This window comes from Oryctolagus cuniculus, chromosome 2 (assembly GCF_964237555.1).
Source record: "Oryctolagus cuniculus chromosome 2, mOryCun1.1, whole genome shotgun sequence".
In the NCBI taxonomy this organism is placed as follows: Eukaryota; Metazoa; Chordata; class Mammalia; order Lagomorpha; family Leporidae; genus Oryctolagus; species Oryctolagus cuniculus.
The window spans coordinates 52122846-52140633 of NC_091433.1; the positions used below are offsets into that span (position 1 = coordinate 52122846).

Consider the following 17788-nt stretch of genomic DNA (forward strand, 5'->3'; position numbering starts at 1 on the left):
GGCAAACATGCGGGACGCATACCTCTTCCTCTTCGTTTCTTGGCTGCCCTCCTCTTGAAGAGCTGGACCTGCCTCCATACATAGCTGCCAGGTTTTGCAGGATTCCCTGTTCATCATTTAATGTACTAAGTTTAAAGGATGACTAAGGCTACATCATTATCTTACCTAGGAATATCCAGGTGCCACTTTATTTCTTTTGCAAAATACTGATTATTAAGCTGATAAACTCTGATTTAAAAAACCTGGCATTTTCCAGAACAATCTAACAAATAAATTCAGTAAGAATAGAAGGAAGCAATTAAACTCCAAACATTATTCAAAATAAAGACCAGCTATATATATATTTATATATATTATACATATATAATATATATAGTTTTTAGAACTGCCATGGAGGTTGGATAAAACTCCAAGTCAATTTTTTCCAATTTTTTCCAAGTCAATTTATTTCTACATGTCTATTTATATCACTCTCTCATACACAAACACACAGACACTTGAGTTCCCTCCTTCAGAATTCAATGAATATACTGTTCATTAATTAGGACATCTAGGTCAAACTCTGCAGTCAGGCATGTCCTGTTAATATCTGCAAATGATCAACCAATTACAAACTGATAACACAGTATATCAATAACATGGAATTATCTTATTCGATCTTAGGGTTTTCATTCAGTGAAAAATCAGATTTTCAAATTATCCTTCTCCTCCTTTAGGATACAAGCCTTCTTCAAGTCCCTCCTAATTTACAATTTGTAAACTGAAAGCTCCACTTTCTGTTTCTAATGCCTTTTTATCATCTTGCTGAAAGTGTTCTTTTCATAATCATCATTTCCATTTTCTTGCTTCTCATAAAGTTTTAACCCACTACAATCTAATTTCTGATTCCACGAGTCTCCTAATTTTCTAAGATACCAATGACAATCAAGTTTACAATTCAAATGGATCCTTATGAGAAATTTTTGCACTTAACATTTCCACTGGAAATCAGTTTTGACCAAACTTGCTTGTATATGTATTTATCTCTCACATTTACTGTAGAAAATTTATAAAATATCAATCATTAAATAATTCTATCATATGAGAAACTTACGATTTAAGGGTATTAACTTCCAAATTTCCTTTTATGTGTATGTCTGAATACATACATATTTATTTGTACAAACTGGGATTTTACTAGAGATACAGATTTTTTTCATTTACTATTATAACCTTAGGGTCTTCCTAAATTCATTTAATATTTCTAAAAAACATTATTCTTAAGTGACAATACAATATTCACAGTATTCCACTATGTAAATGATTGTACTTCACACATTTTAAAAAGAAATCTTTTTTTCAATATGCATAATGGCACTCTTTTGGGTTCTTGTAATCTTCACTGTTTTTCACAGGTTTTTCTCCTACTTGGTGCATCACTAAATATCAATATTGTCTAGAGTTTCATACTCTGGTCTACCTTATTTTTAATACATGCTGCTAAAAGCTAAACTAACCTGACAGTCCTTTTTTCTCTCTCTTTGAAAAATATAGTCTTTTGATGCTTCGTTAACAAAAATGTATTTTATTTTAATCTATTTGAAAAGCAGAGAGAGAGAGAATCCGTCCATCTACTGATTCACCCGCAATTCAGGGTGCATTAGCAAGAAGCTGGAGTGGAAGAGGAGCTGGGCTTCAGATCAGTACTGAGGTGCAGTACGAGATGGAGACATCCCAAGCAGAAGCCTAACAAGTTGTGCCACAATGCCCATCCCAACCTCCTTCTCCTGAACTACAGAATTCAATATTAAACTGACTCCTTGGGAGCTGGTGTTGTAGCGTAGTGGGTAAAGCTGCCGCCTGCAGTGCTAGCATCCCATATGGAAGACCGTTCAAGTTCTGGCTGCTCCACTTCTGATCCAGTTCGATGCTATGACCTGAAAAAGCAGTGGAAGATGGCCCAAGTCCTTGGGACCCTGCACTCACATGGGAGACCTGGAAGAAGCTGTTGGCTCCTGGCTTCAGATTAGCTAAACGCTGGCTGTTGTGGCCATCTGGGGAGTGAACCAGTGATGGAAGACTTCTCTCTGTCTGCTCTGCCTCTTGGTAACTCTGCCTTTCAAATAAAATAAATCTTTAAAAAAAAAAAAAAAAGCTGATATCTGAGATACTTCACTCTTGTGCAGCAAAACTACCTCAATTTATAAGCGTGGGCTGGCGCTGTGTTGCAGTGGATTAAGGCCGTGGCCTGCAGTGCCAGCATACCTTATGGACACCGGTTCGAGTCCCAGCTGCTCCATTTCCAATCCAGCTCTCTGCTATGGCCTGGGAAAGCAGTGGAAGATGGCCCAAGTCCCTGAGACCCTGTGCCCATGTGGGAGAAGCTCCTGGACCCTGGCTTCAAATCAGCTCAGCTCTGGCTGTTGTAGTCATTTGGGGAGTGAACCAGAGGATGGAAGATCTCTCTCTGGCTCTACCTCTCTCTGTAACTCTTTCAAATAAATAAAATAAATTTTAAAATAAAAAACAAAAAACAAGAAAAATTATAAACGTAACTATTACTCTTTTTAAAAAAAAAAGATTTATTTGAAAGACAGAATTACAGAGAGAGGTCGAGATAGAGAGAGAGGGAAAGATCTTCCATCTGCTGGTTCACTCCCCAATTGGCTGCAATGGCTGGAAGTGAAGCCAGGAGCCAGGAGCTTCTTCCAGGTCTCCCATGTGGGTGCAGGGGCCCAAGGACTTGGGCCATCTTCTACTGCTTTCCTAGGCCATACCAGAGAGCTAGATCGGAGGAGGAGCAGCCAGGACTGGAACCGGCGCCCATATGGGATGCCAGTGCTTCATGCCAGGGCTTTAACCAGCTCCGCCACAGTGCCGGCCCCAACTGTAACTCTTTTTAATCACATTTATTCCTGGCTCATTTATTGATCACAATCCACCACCCAAGTCAGCAAGTTGAGAGTTATCTTTGCTCCTCTTTTACCTACCATATTCAAATGAATGCCAAATTCTATCTCCTAATAACTATCGTGTATCCCTTAATTTGTGCCTAAGCTCAGGCTTCTTCTTTTGACTATTGGACTTCCAAAATAGTTTCATAACTTAGCATCTTACTTTAGTGTCATAACCCTCCTGCCTGTTCTATACAATGCACTCAGAGTAACCTTTCAAGATTTTTTGACATGGGGCCAGTGCTGTGGTACACTGGGTTAACCTGCTGCCTGCAACACCGGCATCCCATATGGGTGCTGGTTCATGCCATGGCTGCTCCACTTCTGATCCAGCTCCCTGTTAATGGCTTGGAAAAGCAGTGGAAAATAGCCCAAGTGTTTGTACCCCTGCCACCCACATGGGAGACCCTCGTGAAGCTCCTGGCATCCTGGCCCAGCCCTGGCTGCTGCGCTCATCTGGGGAGTGAACCAGTAGATGGAAAATGTCTCTCTTTCTTTGTCTCTCATTCTCTGTAACTCTGACATAATAAATAAATCTATAAAAAACACACTGTTAACCCGAACTAAAATTATCAAAACCTGCAATAAATCTGGATACAATAATATCACTTCATAAGCACACCAGAATAAAAAACTATTTCTGTGCCAGGCAAAGACAGGCAAATTCTCAAAAGATTTTATCAGAATATCTATAGAGTGACAAGAGAGGCTCCTGGCTGAACAGTGTTCTGGATTACATCTTCCTTTCATGTTATCTGAGAAATACATGAATATGAGTGCTGTAGAGTTAAATTTTTTTTGTAGTTTGTAATATACAATCACAGAAAGGTGAAAAGAAATGTACAGGGGCATCTTGCACAATCTTCATACAGCCTCATCCAATTTTATCATTTTAAATGAAATTGACATAGTTGTGCACACATCTGTCTGTGCATGCACGCTATATAATTTGATCACCCACAATGACCTATGTAAGTACATCATAAAGAAGACACTTAACTGTGTCATTACCATAATACTTCATAGTCACATTCACCACTTCCCATGATCAACTCCTATCAATCACTAATCTGTTCTACATCTCAGTATTCCTTTAAAAATGTATTTATTTAAAAAATTTATATATTTATTTATTTGAAAGGCAAAGTCACACAGATAGGGAGAGACATTCCTCCAGCTACTTTCCTCCTATTGGTTCACTTCTCAAATGGCCACAACAGCAAGTCAGGAGCCAGGAACTCTATCTTGGTCTGCAGTACTTGGGCCTCTTCTGCTTACCTTCCAAGATGCATTAGTAGGAAGCTGGACTGGAAGTAGACTAGCCAGGATTCAACTGTAAGCAGCCTTTGTATTCTACATGTACGTTTGCCATTGTGATTCCATTTAACAGAAGACAAACTGACGTTGCTGCATGATATTCGACCTTCAAGCCCCAAAAATCTTTTGTTTATAAGAAAACAGTATAAAGTATGTTATTATAGTAAGAAAAAACAGACTAAGCCTCTTTCTATAGGTATTTTAGAATAACCTTTTTTTTTTTTTTTGATAGGCAGAGTGGATAGTGAGAGAGAGACAGAGAGAAAAGTCTTCCTTTTTTGCTGTTGGTTCACCCTCCAATGGCCGCCATGGCTGGTGCACTGTGGCCGGTGCACCGCACTGATCCAAAGGCAGGAGCCAAGTGCTTCTGGTCTCCCATGGGGTGCAGGGCCCAAGCACTTGGGCCATCCTCCACTGCCTTCCGGGGTCACAGCAGAGAGCTGGCCTGGAAGAGGGGCAACCAGGAAAGAATCCAGCGCCCCGACCGGGACTAGAACCTGGTGTGCCAGCGCCACTAGGTGGAGGATTAGCCTATTGAGCCGCAGTGCCGGCCAGAATAACTGTTTTAATAGTTACAAAAATAATTTTTCTGAGATTTTAGGAAAAATTACAATAAACCTATAGATTAAGAAGAACTGCCATTTTTATTATACTGAGTCTTCCAAATCATGAACATGATATGTATATCGAATTACTTAGATCTTTGTTTTCACATTTTGCTATTTTTATTCCACAAATTTTATATATTTTTCATTTCTTTTAAAAAAACCTGAAAATGATACAGTATTTTTCATATCACTTTCCTCTGCTCATTGCCAACATGCAGAAACTCAACTGATTCTTGTATATTGATCTTATTTCTGCAACAATAATGAATTCACTTTTTAGTTCTGGTTCTTATGATTTTTTCCAACTAATATTCAGATCAATTGAAAACAGGAACAATTTTATTTCTTCTTTTCAAATTTGTGTGCCTTAATTCATTTTCTCATCTTATTGTAGTAACTATAACTTGCAGTACTATGTCAAAGGAAGCATTAGGCCTTCTACCTATAACCATGTTAGATGTAGGTGTTTGCAGTTCCCATTATGAGGCTGAGAATGATCTCCTCTATTTCTAATGTACTGAGTTTGATAAAATCATGAATGAGAACTGAACTTCCACAAAATATTTTTTAAAAGATTTATTTATTTGAAAGTTAGAGAGGGAGAGGGAGAGGGAGAGGGAGAGAGGGAGAGGGGGAGGGGAGGGGAGGGGGAGAAGGAGAGAGGGAAAGAGGGAGGCAGGGAGAGAGGGAGAGAGGGAAGACCTTTCTTAAGTTGAAAATCTACGTTGACAAAGCCAGCTGATGTCTTGATTTCAGTTTTATGAGACTATGAGCAGAGGACCCATATAACACATACCAGATACATTTAGTCATCTAGGGAATGAAGAATTTCTATATACCTTAACAGAATGAATTTTAAAAACTCATATAAAAATCATTCTCAGAATACACTATGATCTCTAAAGCATGTTTTCCTCTTTAAAAAGAACACAACAATAAGACAAAACACACTAATCTGATTACAAGATGGCAGAGTGAACACTGCAGCTTCCTTTCCTGCAAAATCTTGAATAGAAAAGTTATTGTTTTACATGAATACATACTAGCATTCAAAAAGAATAAAATCTCTGACAGTCCTAAGACCAAAGGAATCCAGAGGTAAAGAGTTAAAAATCAGTTTTAAAGTGTGAAACTTAAAATAAGCAAAACCATGCCAGACAGAGTACTAACACAAAAGGTGTAAAAAAACATGAAACATGCTTCAAGCTGTGTCGCAGAGCTAAGAACATGACAAGATCTAGTAACAGACAACAGAGGTTACAGTTGGTGGTTTACCTCCGGTACACTACCCATCTCCACAAATGAGAAAGTATTACCAGTGATCTTGAGACAGAAGTGACAAGACAGAGATTATAATGAGTGAGAAGAAAGGCCAATGCTTTAGGTGACTGGTGATACCTCAAAATAATGTCTCTGAAGCACAGAAAATAAACTTCAAGATATCTGCACTGGCAGAATATCATTCTGTTCCATCCATTTTCTATTCCCACTGAAAATTGTGCAGAGTACAAGTCATGGTCCTCTTCCTAGGGGACCAATCAAACAAAGGCAATGAGGAACAAAACTCACATTGCTCACATGAACACACTATCAAGTATACTAAACATCTAAAATAACACTGGCTCCATAAAATAGCTAAGAAATTTAAAAACTGAAAAAGTGAGTTAACATAGTCAGTAGCATGCTAAGGGCAAGATTTTAGAATATGTATAATGTAATCAGGAAAATGAGAGCAGAAGCAAAGAGTTTTAGTGAACATTTGTTAAAATTCATAGACATAAAAGTACGCATTTTTAAAAGAAAAGAAACCCAAATTTCAGAATATCATCTCTTATTATCAACAATGAAAGTAAGAAGAAGGTAAAGCAAAATCTTCAAAGTGCTATGGAAAAAGAACTTGAAACTTAGATTTCTTTTATCTAGCTAAATCATCATTCAAAAATTGCTTGCAGCCACAACAGAGAAACAGTGATAAGATCTACCCTCTCACCTTAACTAAAAGTCTGGACAAAACAGATAATAAACCAATTCAGTAAAGTTTCAGGTTATAAAATAAAAATACAAAAAACAAAATACAGTCATTTTTTATATACTACTGATGAACTCATTGAAAGAGAAAAAAAAATCACATTCACAATAGCCACAAAAAAATAAAATATTTTGGAATAAACTTAAACAAAGAAGTGAAAGATATTTACAATGAAAATTATCCAACACTGATGAAAGAAATCACCAAAGACACAAAAATCTGGAAAGATACTCTTTGCTCATTGATTCAAAGAATCAATATCATTAAAACATCTACACTACTTAAAACAATCCATAGATTCAAGGCAATCCCTATCAAAATACTAATGACATTCTTTACAGAACCAGAAAAAGCAATCCTAAAATTCATATGGAGTCATGCAAGATCCAGAATAGCCAAAGTAATCTTGAACAAGAAAAATTAAGCTGGAGACATCACAAAATCTGACTTCAAAACATGCAACAGGTGGCCGGAGCCGTGGCTCACTTGGTTAATCCTCCGCCTGCGGCACCGGCATCCCATATGGGTGCCGGGTTCTAGTCCCAGTTGCTCCTCTTCCAGTCCAGCTCTCTGCTGTGGTCAGGGAAGGCAGTGGAGGATGGCCCAAGTGCTTGAGTGCCTGCACCCACGTGGGAGACCAAGAAGAAAATCCTAGCTCCTGGCTTTGGATCGGCGTAGCTCCGGCCGTAGCAGCCATTTGGGGGGTGAACCAACGGAAGGAAGACCTTTCTCTCTGTCTCTCTCTCTCACTGTTTAACTCTATCTGTCAAAAAAATATATACTACAAAGCTATAGTAATTAAAACAGCATAGTACTGTCATAAAAACTGATACACAGATCAATGGAACAGTCAGAGAGTCCAGAAATTCATCCACATGCATATAGCCAACTGATTTTTGATGAAAGTACTCAAACTATACAGTGGAATAAGAATAGTCTCTTCAATTAATGGTGCTGGCAAACTGTAGATATATATATAATATAGATATGGATATAAATATAGATATATATGAATGAAATTAAATCCATACCTCTCACCATATACAAAAATCAACTAAAGATAGATCAAAGACCTAAATTTAAGACCTGAGACTATGAAGTTGCTGGGAGAAAAGACAGGGAAAAAACTCTAAGACATTGGTGTAGGGGATGACTTCTTGGACAAAAAAAAAAAGCACTGTGCCCAAAGCACAGGCAAAAAAAGCAAAACTAAATAAATGGGACTATATCAAACCCAAAAGCTTCTATACAGCAACGAAAATGATCAATAAGGGTAAACAGACATCTAACAAAATGGGAAACTATTAGCAAGCTAACTGTCTGACAAAAGATTAACATCCAGAATATACCAGCAACTTAAAAACCTCAGGGGCCAGCGCTGTGGCATATCAGGTACAGCTGCTGCCTGCAGTGCCAGCATCCCTTATGGGTACATGGGCACCCTTTCAAGTACTAGCTGCTCCATTTCTGATCCAGCTCTCTGTTATGGCCTGGGAAAGAAGTAGAAAATGGCCCAAGTCCTTGGGCACCTGCCCCACATGGGAGACCCAGAAGAAGCTCCTGGTTTTGGATCAGCCCAGCTCTGGCCACTGTAGACATTTGGGGAGTGAACCAGCAGATAGAAGATTGGATCTCTCTCTCTCTTTCTAGCTCTGTAACTTTGCCTTTCAAATAAATAAATCTGAAAAAAAAAAAAAGGCAGAAGAAGAAAAATACAAAATACAACTGGCCACAAATATATGAAAAATACTCAACATCACTGGCCATCAGTGAAATGCAAATCAAAACTACAATGAGATATTACCTCACCTCTGTCACAAAGGCAAACCTCCAAAACACCAACAGTAATAAATGCTGGTGAGGATGTAAAGAAAGGGGAGACATTTATACAATATTAGTGGGAATGAAAATTAGTATAGCCACTGTGGAAAATAGCATGGAGATTTCTTTAAAAAAAAAATAGACTTGCCTATGATCCAGCAATACCACTAATGGGTATATACCCAAAGGACATGAATATGTTGTATCAAAGAGATTCCTGAACCACCAAGTTTATAGCAGAACTGTCCACAATAGCCAAAAATTGGAATCAACCAATATGTCCATCATCAGATAAAGAAAATGTGGCATATATAAACAATGGAATCTTATTCACTTATACAAAAAGAAAGAAATTCAATAATTTGCAGCAAAATGAATGCAACTGGAGGACATCATGTTGAATGAAATACACCAGACACAAAAAGACAAATACTGCATGTTCTCCCTTATATATGGGAGCTAAATTAAAAAAAAAAAGAAAATAATCAAAAGAACAAAAACATAAGAAGAAATGCCTGTGTGTATCAGTATTGCTGCAAATATAGTTTTTAAAAAGTTTATTTTATATATTTGTCAAATCAATGATTAAGAATGTTTTACTATTATAGTTTTAATGATCTATAATTATTTTAAAATTTACTGTATATGGGTGAAAAGGTCATTTTTTCATACAATTATTTTTATAGCTATTATGTATAATATTCCCTATAGTCTACTTGTTTTTTACTTGTGAAATTTTTTATTTGGTGAAGCATTAAGCCATTTTACTGTAATGTAAATTTAAAAAACAAAAATACAGAGAGAGGGAGAGAGAGGGAAGATGGGGGAAGAGTGAAGAGGGAAGAAGAGAGGAAGGAAATATTATATTCTTAGAATTGCACCTATGAACTATATTGAATTTGTTAAAAACTAATTAAAAACTAAAATAAAAACTTTTAAAACAAAACAAGGGGCCAGTGCTGTAGCTTAGTGGATAAAGCCATCGCCTGCAGTGCCGGCATCTCATATGGGCGCCAATTCGAGTCTTGGCTGCTTCTCTTCCAGTACAGCTCTCTGCAATGGCCTGGGAAAGCAGTGGAAGGTGGCCCAAGTCCTTGGGCCCCTGCACCCACGTGGGAGACCTGGAAGAGGCTCCTAGCTCCTAGCTTCGGATCAGCACAGCCCCGGCCACTGCAGCAAGTTGGGGAGTGTACTAACAGATGGAAGACCTCTCTGTCTCTCTCTCTCTCTCTCTCTGCCTCTCCTTCTCTCTCAGTGTAACTGTGACTTTCAAATAAAATAAATACATCTTTAAAACAATAACAACAAAAAAACATATAAATCAATGGTTTTCAAACACTGGACAACAGACTACACAAAACAGTGATCCTTGAGAGAAGAGCTACAGGGAGGTAAGCCCAACAAATTGTCCAACTTACTGCCTGGCAAGTTTCTTTAGGCTGTAGAGGAGGAGAGAATACCCAGAGTCAGGAGTCTCTGAGTCGAGGAAATAGCATTCAGAGCTTGGGAAACTGGAGACGATCAGAATTTGCAGGTCAAAGTAGTGAAGAGAGCTGCACAGAAAAAGGGTATCAAAGATCTAATGAACTCTGGAGTCTTCTACTGACTGACAAACTATCTTTTTTTAAAAAAAGATTTATTTATTTATTTGAAAGGCAGAGCTATAAAGAGGCAGAGGGAAGGAGAGAGGAAGGGGAGAAAAAGAGAAAAGAAGAGGGGGAGAGGGGAGAGGGGAGAGGGGGAGAGGGGGAAAGGGAAAGAGAGAGAGAGAAAGAGAGGTCTTCCATTTGCTGGTTCACTCCCCAGATGGCTGCAAAGGCCGGAGCTATGCTGATCCAAAGCCAGGAGCCAAGAAGAGCTTCTTCAGGTCTCCCATGCAGATGCAGGGGCCAAAAACTTGGGCCATATTCTACTGTTTTCCCAGGCCATGGCAGAGAGCTGGATCAGAAGTGGAGCAACTGGGACATGAACCTGCACACATATGGGATACCAGCACTATAGGCGATGGCTTTACCAGCTACGCCACAGCACCGGCCCTGATAAACTGTATCTTATCAATAACACCCGAGGCTCATTCAAGGCTGCAGTAGTTTCATATTTCCAATAGCCAGAGTGAAAGACCTCCAAACAATTAAAGCACTGAGTATTCAAAAGAGTACTGTTAAAGCAGTGGGCCAAATTAGAACTAGGCTAAAGACTGATCTGCACTTGCCTAATACCTCAAAACGAAGACCTGAAAATCAAAATATTTCCAAGGAACTTAACTGAATTCCAGAATAAATCCCCCAAATACTTAACAAATATAAGAAGTTGGGAGGGAGGGGGTGGCAGGTTGTGAACAGGGTGGTGTTGTGGTACAGCAGGTTAAACCTCTGTCTGTGACATCGGCATTCCACAAGTTCAAGACCCAGTTGCTCCATTTGTGATCCAGGTCCCTGCTAATGCAATTGGGAAAACAGCGGAAAATGGCCTAAGTGCTTGGGTCTCTGCATTCATGTGTGAGAACAGGAAGAAGTTCTCTGAGCTCCTGGCTTCAGCCTCTCCCAACCCTGGCCACTGTGGTCATATGGGGAGAGAACCAGCAGACAGAAGATTTCTCTTTCTGTCTCTAATCCTCTCTTTGTAACTCTGCCTTTCAAGTAAATTAACAAAAGAAAGGAAAAGGAAAAGGAAGGAACGAAGAAAAGAAAGAGAAAGAAAACTGCAGAACAAAATACACATGCCTGTTATTTTTGTCACAAGTTACCAGGCATATAAAGTAGGAAATGTTGATGCTAACAAGGAAAATCAATTAACAGAGACTGAGCAACAAAATGACACAATTAATAGGTAAGGACATTAAAACAGCTATAATTATATCTATATGTTCAAAAAGAGAAAGCATTAAGTATTATAAAGTCAGGGAACACATGAAAATACCTGTATATGCTTTAAGATATAAAAAGTAAAATTTCTGAGTATTTTTAAAAAATATATAATGTTTGGGGCCAGCACTGCGGTACAATAGGTTAAGCATCCATCTGCGGTGCCAGCATCCCGTATCGGTGCTAGTTCAAGTCCCAGCTGCTCCACTTCTGATTCACTTCCCTACTGACAGCCTGGGAAAGCAGTAGAAGATGGCTCAAGGTATTAGTCCCCTATACCTCTTGTGGGAGACCCAGAGGAAGCTCCTGGCTCCTGGCTTTGGATCAGCCCAGCTCTGGCCATTGTAGCTATTTGGGGAGTAAATTAACAACTGGAAGACCTCTCTCTGTGCTCTCCCTATGTCTGTAACTCTGCCTTTCAAGTAAATGAACCAATCTTTAAAAAAATAATACAACATACAATGTCTAGATGGGATTAACAGCAGGTAACACACAGAAGAATAGATTGATTCAGCTGAAAACAGCAATAGAAACCATCTAAAATGAAACAGAGAAAAAAAGACAAACAAATGAAAGGAGCATTAATGAGAGGCTGGGAGAGCAACAAATAGTCTCATGGATGTGTACTAAATTCTCAGAACAGGAAAGATTGAAAAGATTTTAAGAAATATGGCAGAATATTTTTCCAAATTTGATAAAAATTATAAATTCAAAGATTGGAGCTCAATGAACCTTAATACAAAATAAACATTTGTCGCTACCCCTCTTCATGGAGGAACGACACTAAACCCTGTCTAGGCTTCATATCCGAGTCACGGCACCATTATGTCGCTCCCCGTCTTCGTGGAGGAACGACACAGGACCCTGCGTTGTTCTTTCGTCTGCTTGGCCCTCCCCGGGTTTGCTGCTGGTTCTTCCCGGGTTGGCTACCGTCCCTCCCACCTCCGTGGAAGGGCGGTTCCCCCTAGCCACTTTCCCCACTTCCGCGGGGGAGCGGCACACCGCCGGCCGGCTCTCTCGGGGGCTGCACAGGTGTTCCTTCAGATAGATGTTCCTGGTGCATGTTGTCTCTCTCCTCCTTTATAGTCCTCTTCCACCAATCCCAACTCGGCTACCCACACGCCGAGTACGCTGCTCTCCTCCAATCAGGAGCAGGTCCTACAGTTTATTGGTTGAACTGGAGGCAGCTGTGTAGAAGCTGTTTCCTCCTCTCCCAGCGCCATATTGTGGGAGAGCAGATGCATAGAATAAGTCTTAATTCCAGTAACTTAGTCTAGTCCGAGTTGCTCCCAGTTGCTCCCCACAAACATTAAGCTTTCCCATCTTCTCTGTGGTGGAACTGCCAACAACATACAGATTTTTGTATAAACCTAAGAGGGAAGACTATAACTCTGGAGGTTGAACCCTCAGATACAATAGAAAATGCAAAGGTCAAGAAACAGGATAAAAAGTGAATTTCTTATCACTAACTGAAAGCAAATGGATGGAGAATGTACTTTGATTACAACATTCAAAGGGAGACTACTTTTCATCTTGTGTTGAGACTTCATGGAGATACTAAGAAAAGCAAGAAGACTTACACTGCTCCCAAGAAGAAGCAGCAGAAGACAAGGGTCACTTTGTTTATCATGAAATTATACAAGTAGGAGAAGAATGGCAAAATTAGTGTCATAATCTGGAATGCCCTTTAGATCAATGTGCTGCTGGAATTTCTATGGCCAGCTACTTAAACATGGCGAATGCTGTCTGACTTCTTTGAAAAAACAGAGGATAAGTAATTTTGTATAAGGAGTGACTACATGAACAAGCAAAAACCAAAGAAAAAATAAACAAAATAGACATGAAGAAAATTATACAAGCCACATCATAATCAACCAGCTTCTAGTGATAAAGAAAAAAATTTAGAAGTCATCAGGGGGCCAGTGTAGCGGTAAAGCCACCACCTGCACCAGCCACCCTGTATGGGCACTGGTTTGAGTCCCAGCTGCTCCACTTCCAATCTAGCTCCTTCTAATGCTCCTAGGAAAGCAGCAGAAGATGACTCAAGTGCTTGGGACCCTGCATCCATGTAGGAGACCTGAAAGAATCTCCTGGCTTTGCTCGGAACTAGCCCTGGCCATTGCCACCAGTTGGGGAGTGACCCAGCAGATGGAAGATCTCTCGATCTCTCTCTGTATTTTCTTCTCTCTCTCTAACTCTGCCTTTGAAACAAATAAAATAAATCTTAACAACAACAAAAAAGTAGTCATAGAAAAAAGACACATTTTATACAGAGGAAAAAGGTAACAATGGCAGAAACCTTATTGCCAGACACAGGACATGCCAGAACATTAGTGGAGAGACATCTTTAAAGTACTAGAAGAGAGGGAGCTTGCTGCTCTAGTCTGAGAGAAGATAGTTTAAAAAAAGTGGAGCATACAGTCTCAGGGAAGAGTTAGGGAAAAAACAGCAGAGGAAACTCCATGAAAATTGGGGGGACACAGTGGACTTACGTGGAAGTCATGGACACAAACAACTCAGGACCTCAGCAGCTGAGAGCCTGCGTACCAGCATTGGAGGGTGAGGCAAGACCAGAAAGCAGCAGCCCAAGACACTGGCGACAAAGCTGTAAGAAGAGCTTAGAGGGTATCTGGCTTGAAGCCCCATTGTGGGTAGTATACCTGCCAAACTAGAGGAGAAAAAACAAGTGGGAGGGCACGTTTTCTCTCTCCCTGATCACCCTGCAACGGCGTCCTGTAACAAGCTGACAGAGAGTAGGTGCCATTTTGGACATATGTAACAGCTACACCACCTCCTATTCATGCCCAGCAACCAGCCAAGGGGAGACTCCTGAGTCTGGTGGGCAGAACAGACAGGGGGCTGGGTGCTCATTACAGTGGGAGGCATGTGTGCTGGGATTGTGAAAGCACTGAAGTTGCAATGGGAGGATTCGGTGTGGCTGGGACTTTGGGCAGTCACTTTGGGAGGCTCCACACGTTCAAGGCTCCCTGGTTACCTGGCAAGGGACATTGCTGGGGAAACTGAGCTTACACTGAGGACTGCACGGATCCTTTGTGTGGTGCTTGTGGCAGAGTGGATGAATAATATACCCACTGGGGATAGCACCCAGGAACTGGTCTCCTTCAAGGAGAGGAGCTCAGCTGAGCCTATGCCAACAGACAAGCACACACCTCCCTCTGATTATACCTACCACACACCTCTAGGTAATCCCTGAAAGCAGACACTCCACTAACTCTTCACAGACACAGCCCAAAGATAAAAGCCCAAAGCAGAAAAAAAAAAAAGAAGAAACCAACGAGTATCTCCACAAATGCCAAATAACAAATGTACCAATTCAAGAAATAAGAATAAGGAAGAAAACATGACACCAACAAAAGAACGCAACAATTCAATAGTAGATTGTGAGGATGATGAGATTTAAGAAATACCAAGGGTCTGGCGCAGTGGCATTGTGGGTAAAGCCGCTGCCTGCAGTGCCAGCATTCCATATGGGCGTCGGTTTGAGTCCCAGCTGCTGCACTTCCAATACAGCTCTCTTCTGTGGCCTGTGAAAGCAGTAGAAGATGGCCCAAGTCCTTGGGCCCCTGCACCCATGTGGGAAACCTGGAAGAAGCTCCTGGCTCCCGCCTTTGGATCAGCGCAGCTCTGACTGCTGTGGCTAATTGGGGAGTGAACCAGCGGATGGAAGACCTCTCTCTTTCACTCTCTCTGCCTCTCCTTCACTCTCTGTGTAAATCTGACTTTCAAGTAAATAAATATTTTAAAAAAATACAAAAAGAAATGCCAGAAATGTAATTCGAAAAATGTATCATATGATTACTTAGAAGTAATCAGAAGCAAATGCACAAACAAATGAAACCCACACATGCCATGAAAGAAAATTTCTCCCATGAAATTGATATCTTAAAGAGAAATCAAAATGAAATTTTGGAAATGAAGAATTCAATAGAACAAATAAAAAATGCAGTGCCAAGCCTTAAAACTGAATCAGTGAAGCAGAAGGAAGAATATCTGACTTAGAAGACAAAAACACAGGATATTATACAGTCAGACAAAACACAAGAAGAAGAAATAAGAAACTAAAAAACATCATTGGTAATCTACAGAATACTATCAAAGACCCAATTAGGTCTTTGATATGGGTTCTAGGAGGTCCTGAAGGTGCAGAAAGAGAGAAAGGATTAGAAGGCCTTTAAAATGAAGTAATAACAGAAAATTTCACCAATTTGGAGAAAGAAGAAGATATCTAAGTACAAGAAGCACAAAGAACTCCTAATAGACATGACCAGTAAAGATCTTCACCACGACACATTATAATCAAAGTTTTCACAGTAAACTATAAAAAAAAATTTATAAAATGTGCATGAGAGAAATGCCAGATTACTTTCAGAGAATCTGCAATTGGACTCACAGCGGACTTCTCATCAGAAACCCTACAGGCTAGGAGAGACTAGCGAGATACATTCCCACCCTTAAGGGAAAAGAACTGCCAACTGAGAATACTATACCTTACAAAGCTCTCATTTATGAATGAAGGTGAAATAAAGACATTCCACAACAAACAGAACTTGAAAGAATTTGTCAGCACCTGTCCAGCACTGCAAAAGATACTTAATGATACCTTACACAAAGAAACACAGAAACATAGTTATCACTACAAAAGAAGGTAAAGGACGGAAATTTCCCAGTAAGAGTACAAAGAAAATCTGAACTAAAAATAGGAATATTTATGGAAAAATGGCAGGGAAAATTCATTACTTATCAATAGTCACCTTGAATGTAAACAGCCTCAACTCTCCAGACACAGACTGGCTGAATGGATTAAAAAAAAAAAAAGACCCATCTATTGCTGCCTACAAGAAACACATCTCACCAACAAAGATGCATGCAGATTGAAAGTGAAAGTATAGAAAAAGGTATTCCATGCTAACAGAAACCAAAAAAGAGCTGGTGTAGCCATTCTAATATCAGACAAAATAGACTTTAACACAACAACTGCAAAAAGACAAAGAAGGGCACTATGTAATGATTAAGGGATCAATTCAATAGGAAGATTTAACTATCTGGCTACTTAAAAAGAAATGTTAAGGGAGCTAAAGGGAGCCATAGAATCCAATACAATAGTAATGGGGAATTTCAATACCCCATCTTCAGCAATGGACAGATCAACCAGGCAGAAAATCAGCAAGGAAACAGCTGAATTAATCGATACTAAAGACCAAATGCACCTAACAAATATCAACAGAACTTTTCATCCTACAGTTGCAGAATACACATTCTTCTCCCCAGTGCGTGGAACCTTCTCTAGGATTGACCACATACTAGGCCATAAAGCAAGTCTCAGCAAGTTCAAAAAAATTGAAATAATGGTCGGTGCCACGGCTCAGTAGGCTAATCCTCCACCTGCGGTGCCAGCACCCGGGGTTCTACTCCTGGTCGGGGCACCAGATTCTGTCCCGGTTGCCCCTCTTCCAGTCCAGCTCTCTGCTGTGGCCCAGGAGTGCAGTGGAGGATGGCCTGGGTCCTCGGGCCCTGCACCCGGGTGGGAGACCAGGAGAAGCACCTGGCTCCTGGCTTCAGATTAGTGCGGTGCGCCGGCTGCGGCGGCCATTGTGGGGTGAACCAACGGAAGAGGAGGACCTTTCTCTCTGTCTCTCTCTCTTACTGTCCACTCTGCCTGTCAAAAAAAAAAAAATTGAAATAATGCCATGTATCTTCTCAGACAACAAAATGAAGCTGAAAACAGCAACTTGGGAATCTCTAGAACATATGCAAACACATGGAGGCTGAACAACATGCTCCTGAATGAACAGTGGATCAGAGAAGAAATCAAAACACAAATCAAAAGATTTCTGGAAACAAATGAAGATAACAATACAACATATCAAAACTTATGGGATACAGCAAAATCAGTGTTAAGAGTAAAGTTTATAGCAACTGGTACCTACAGCAAGAAATAGAAAAGGCACGAAATAATTGAGCTATCAATGCATCTAAGGATCTAGGAAAATAATAGCAAACCAAACCCAAAACTAGTAGGAGAAAAGAAATAATGAAAATTAGAGAAGAAATCAACAAAATTGAATTAAAAATACATAAAATTAGCAAAACAAAGAGCTGGTTTTTTGAAAAAACAAACAAATTAACACCCCAATGGCCCAACAAACCAAAAAGCAGACAGAAGACCCATATTAATAAAATTAGGAATAAAAAGGA

General features: G+C 39.9%; 1 protein-coding gene across 21 annotated transcripts in view; it reads right to left on the reverse strand.

The window, feature by feature from the left end:
- Window positions 1-17788, reverse strand: part of NEK1 (NIMA related kinase 1) — a 209821-nt gene that overhangs the window by 100846 nt on the left and 91187 nt on the right. For 12 of the 21 annotated variants that reach the window (XR_011386262.1, XR_011386260.1, XR_011386263.1 and 9 more), the window contains one exon: window positions 23-106. The exons of 8 other annotated variants lie outside the window; for them this stretch is intronic. Coding sequence is in view for 7 of the 13 variants with exons in the window: in XM_008249734.4 (XP_008247956.2) it covers window positions 23-106 (84 nt within the window). In the remaining 6 variants the exon portion in view is untranslated. Of the gene's footprint in view, window positions 1-22; window positions 107-10126; window positions 10262-17788 lie in introns of all 21 variants that reach the window. One more of the 21 variants, XR_011386265.1, reaches the window with a different exon arrangement.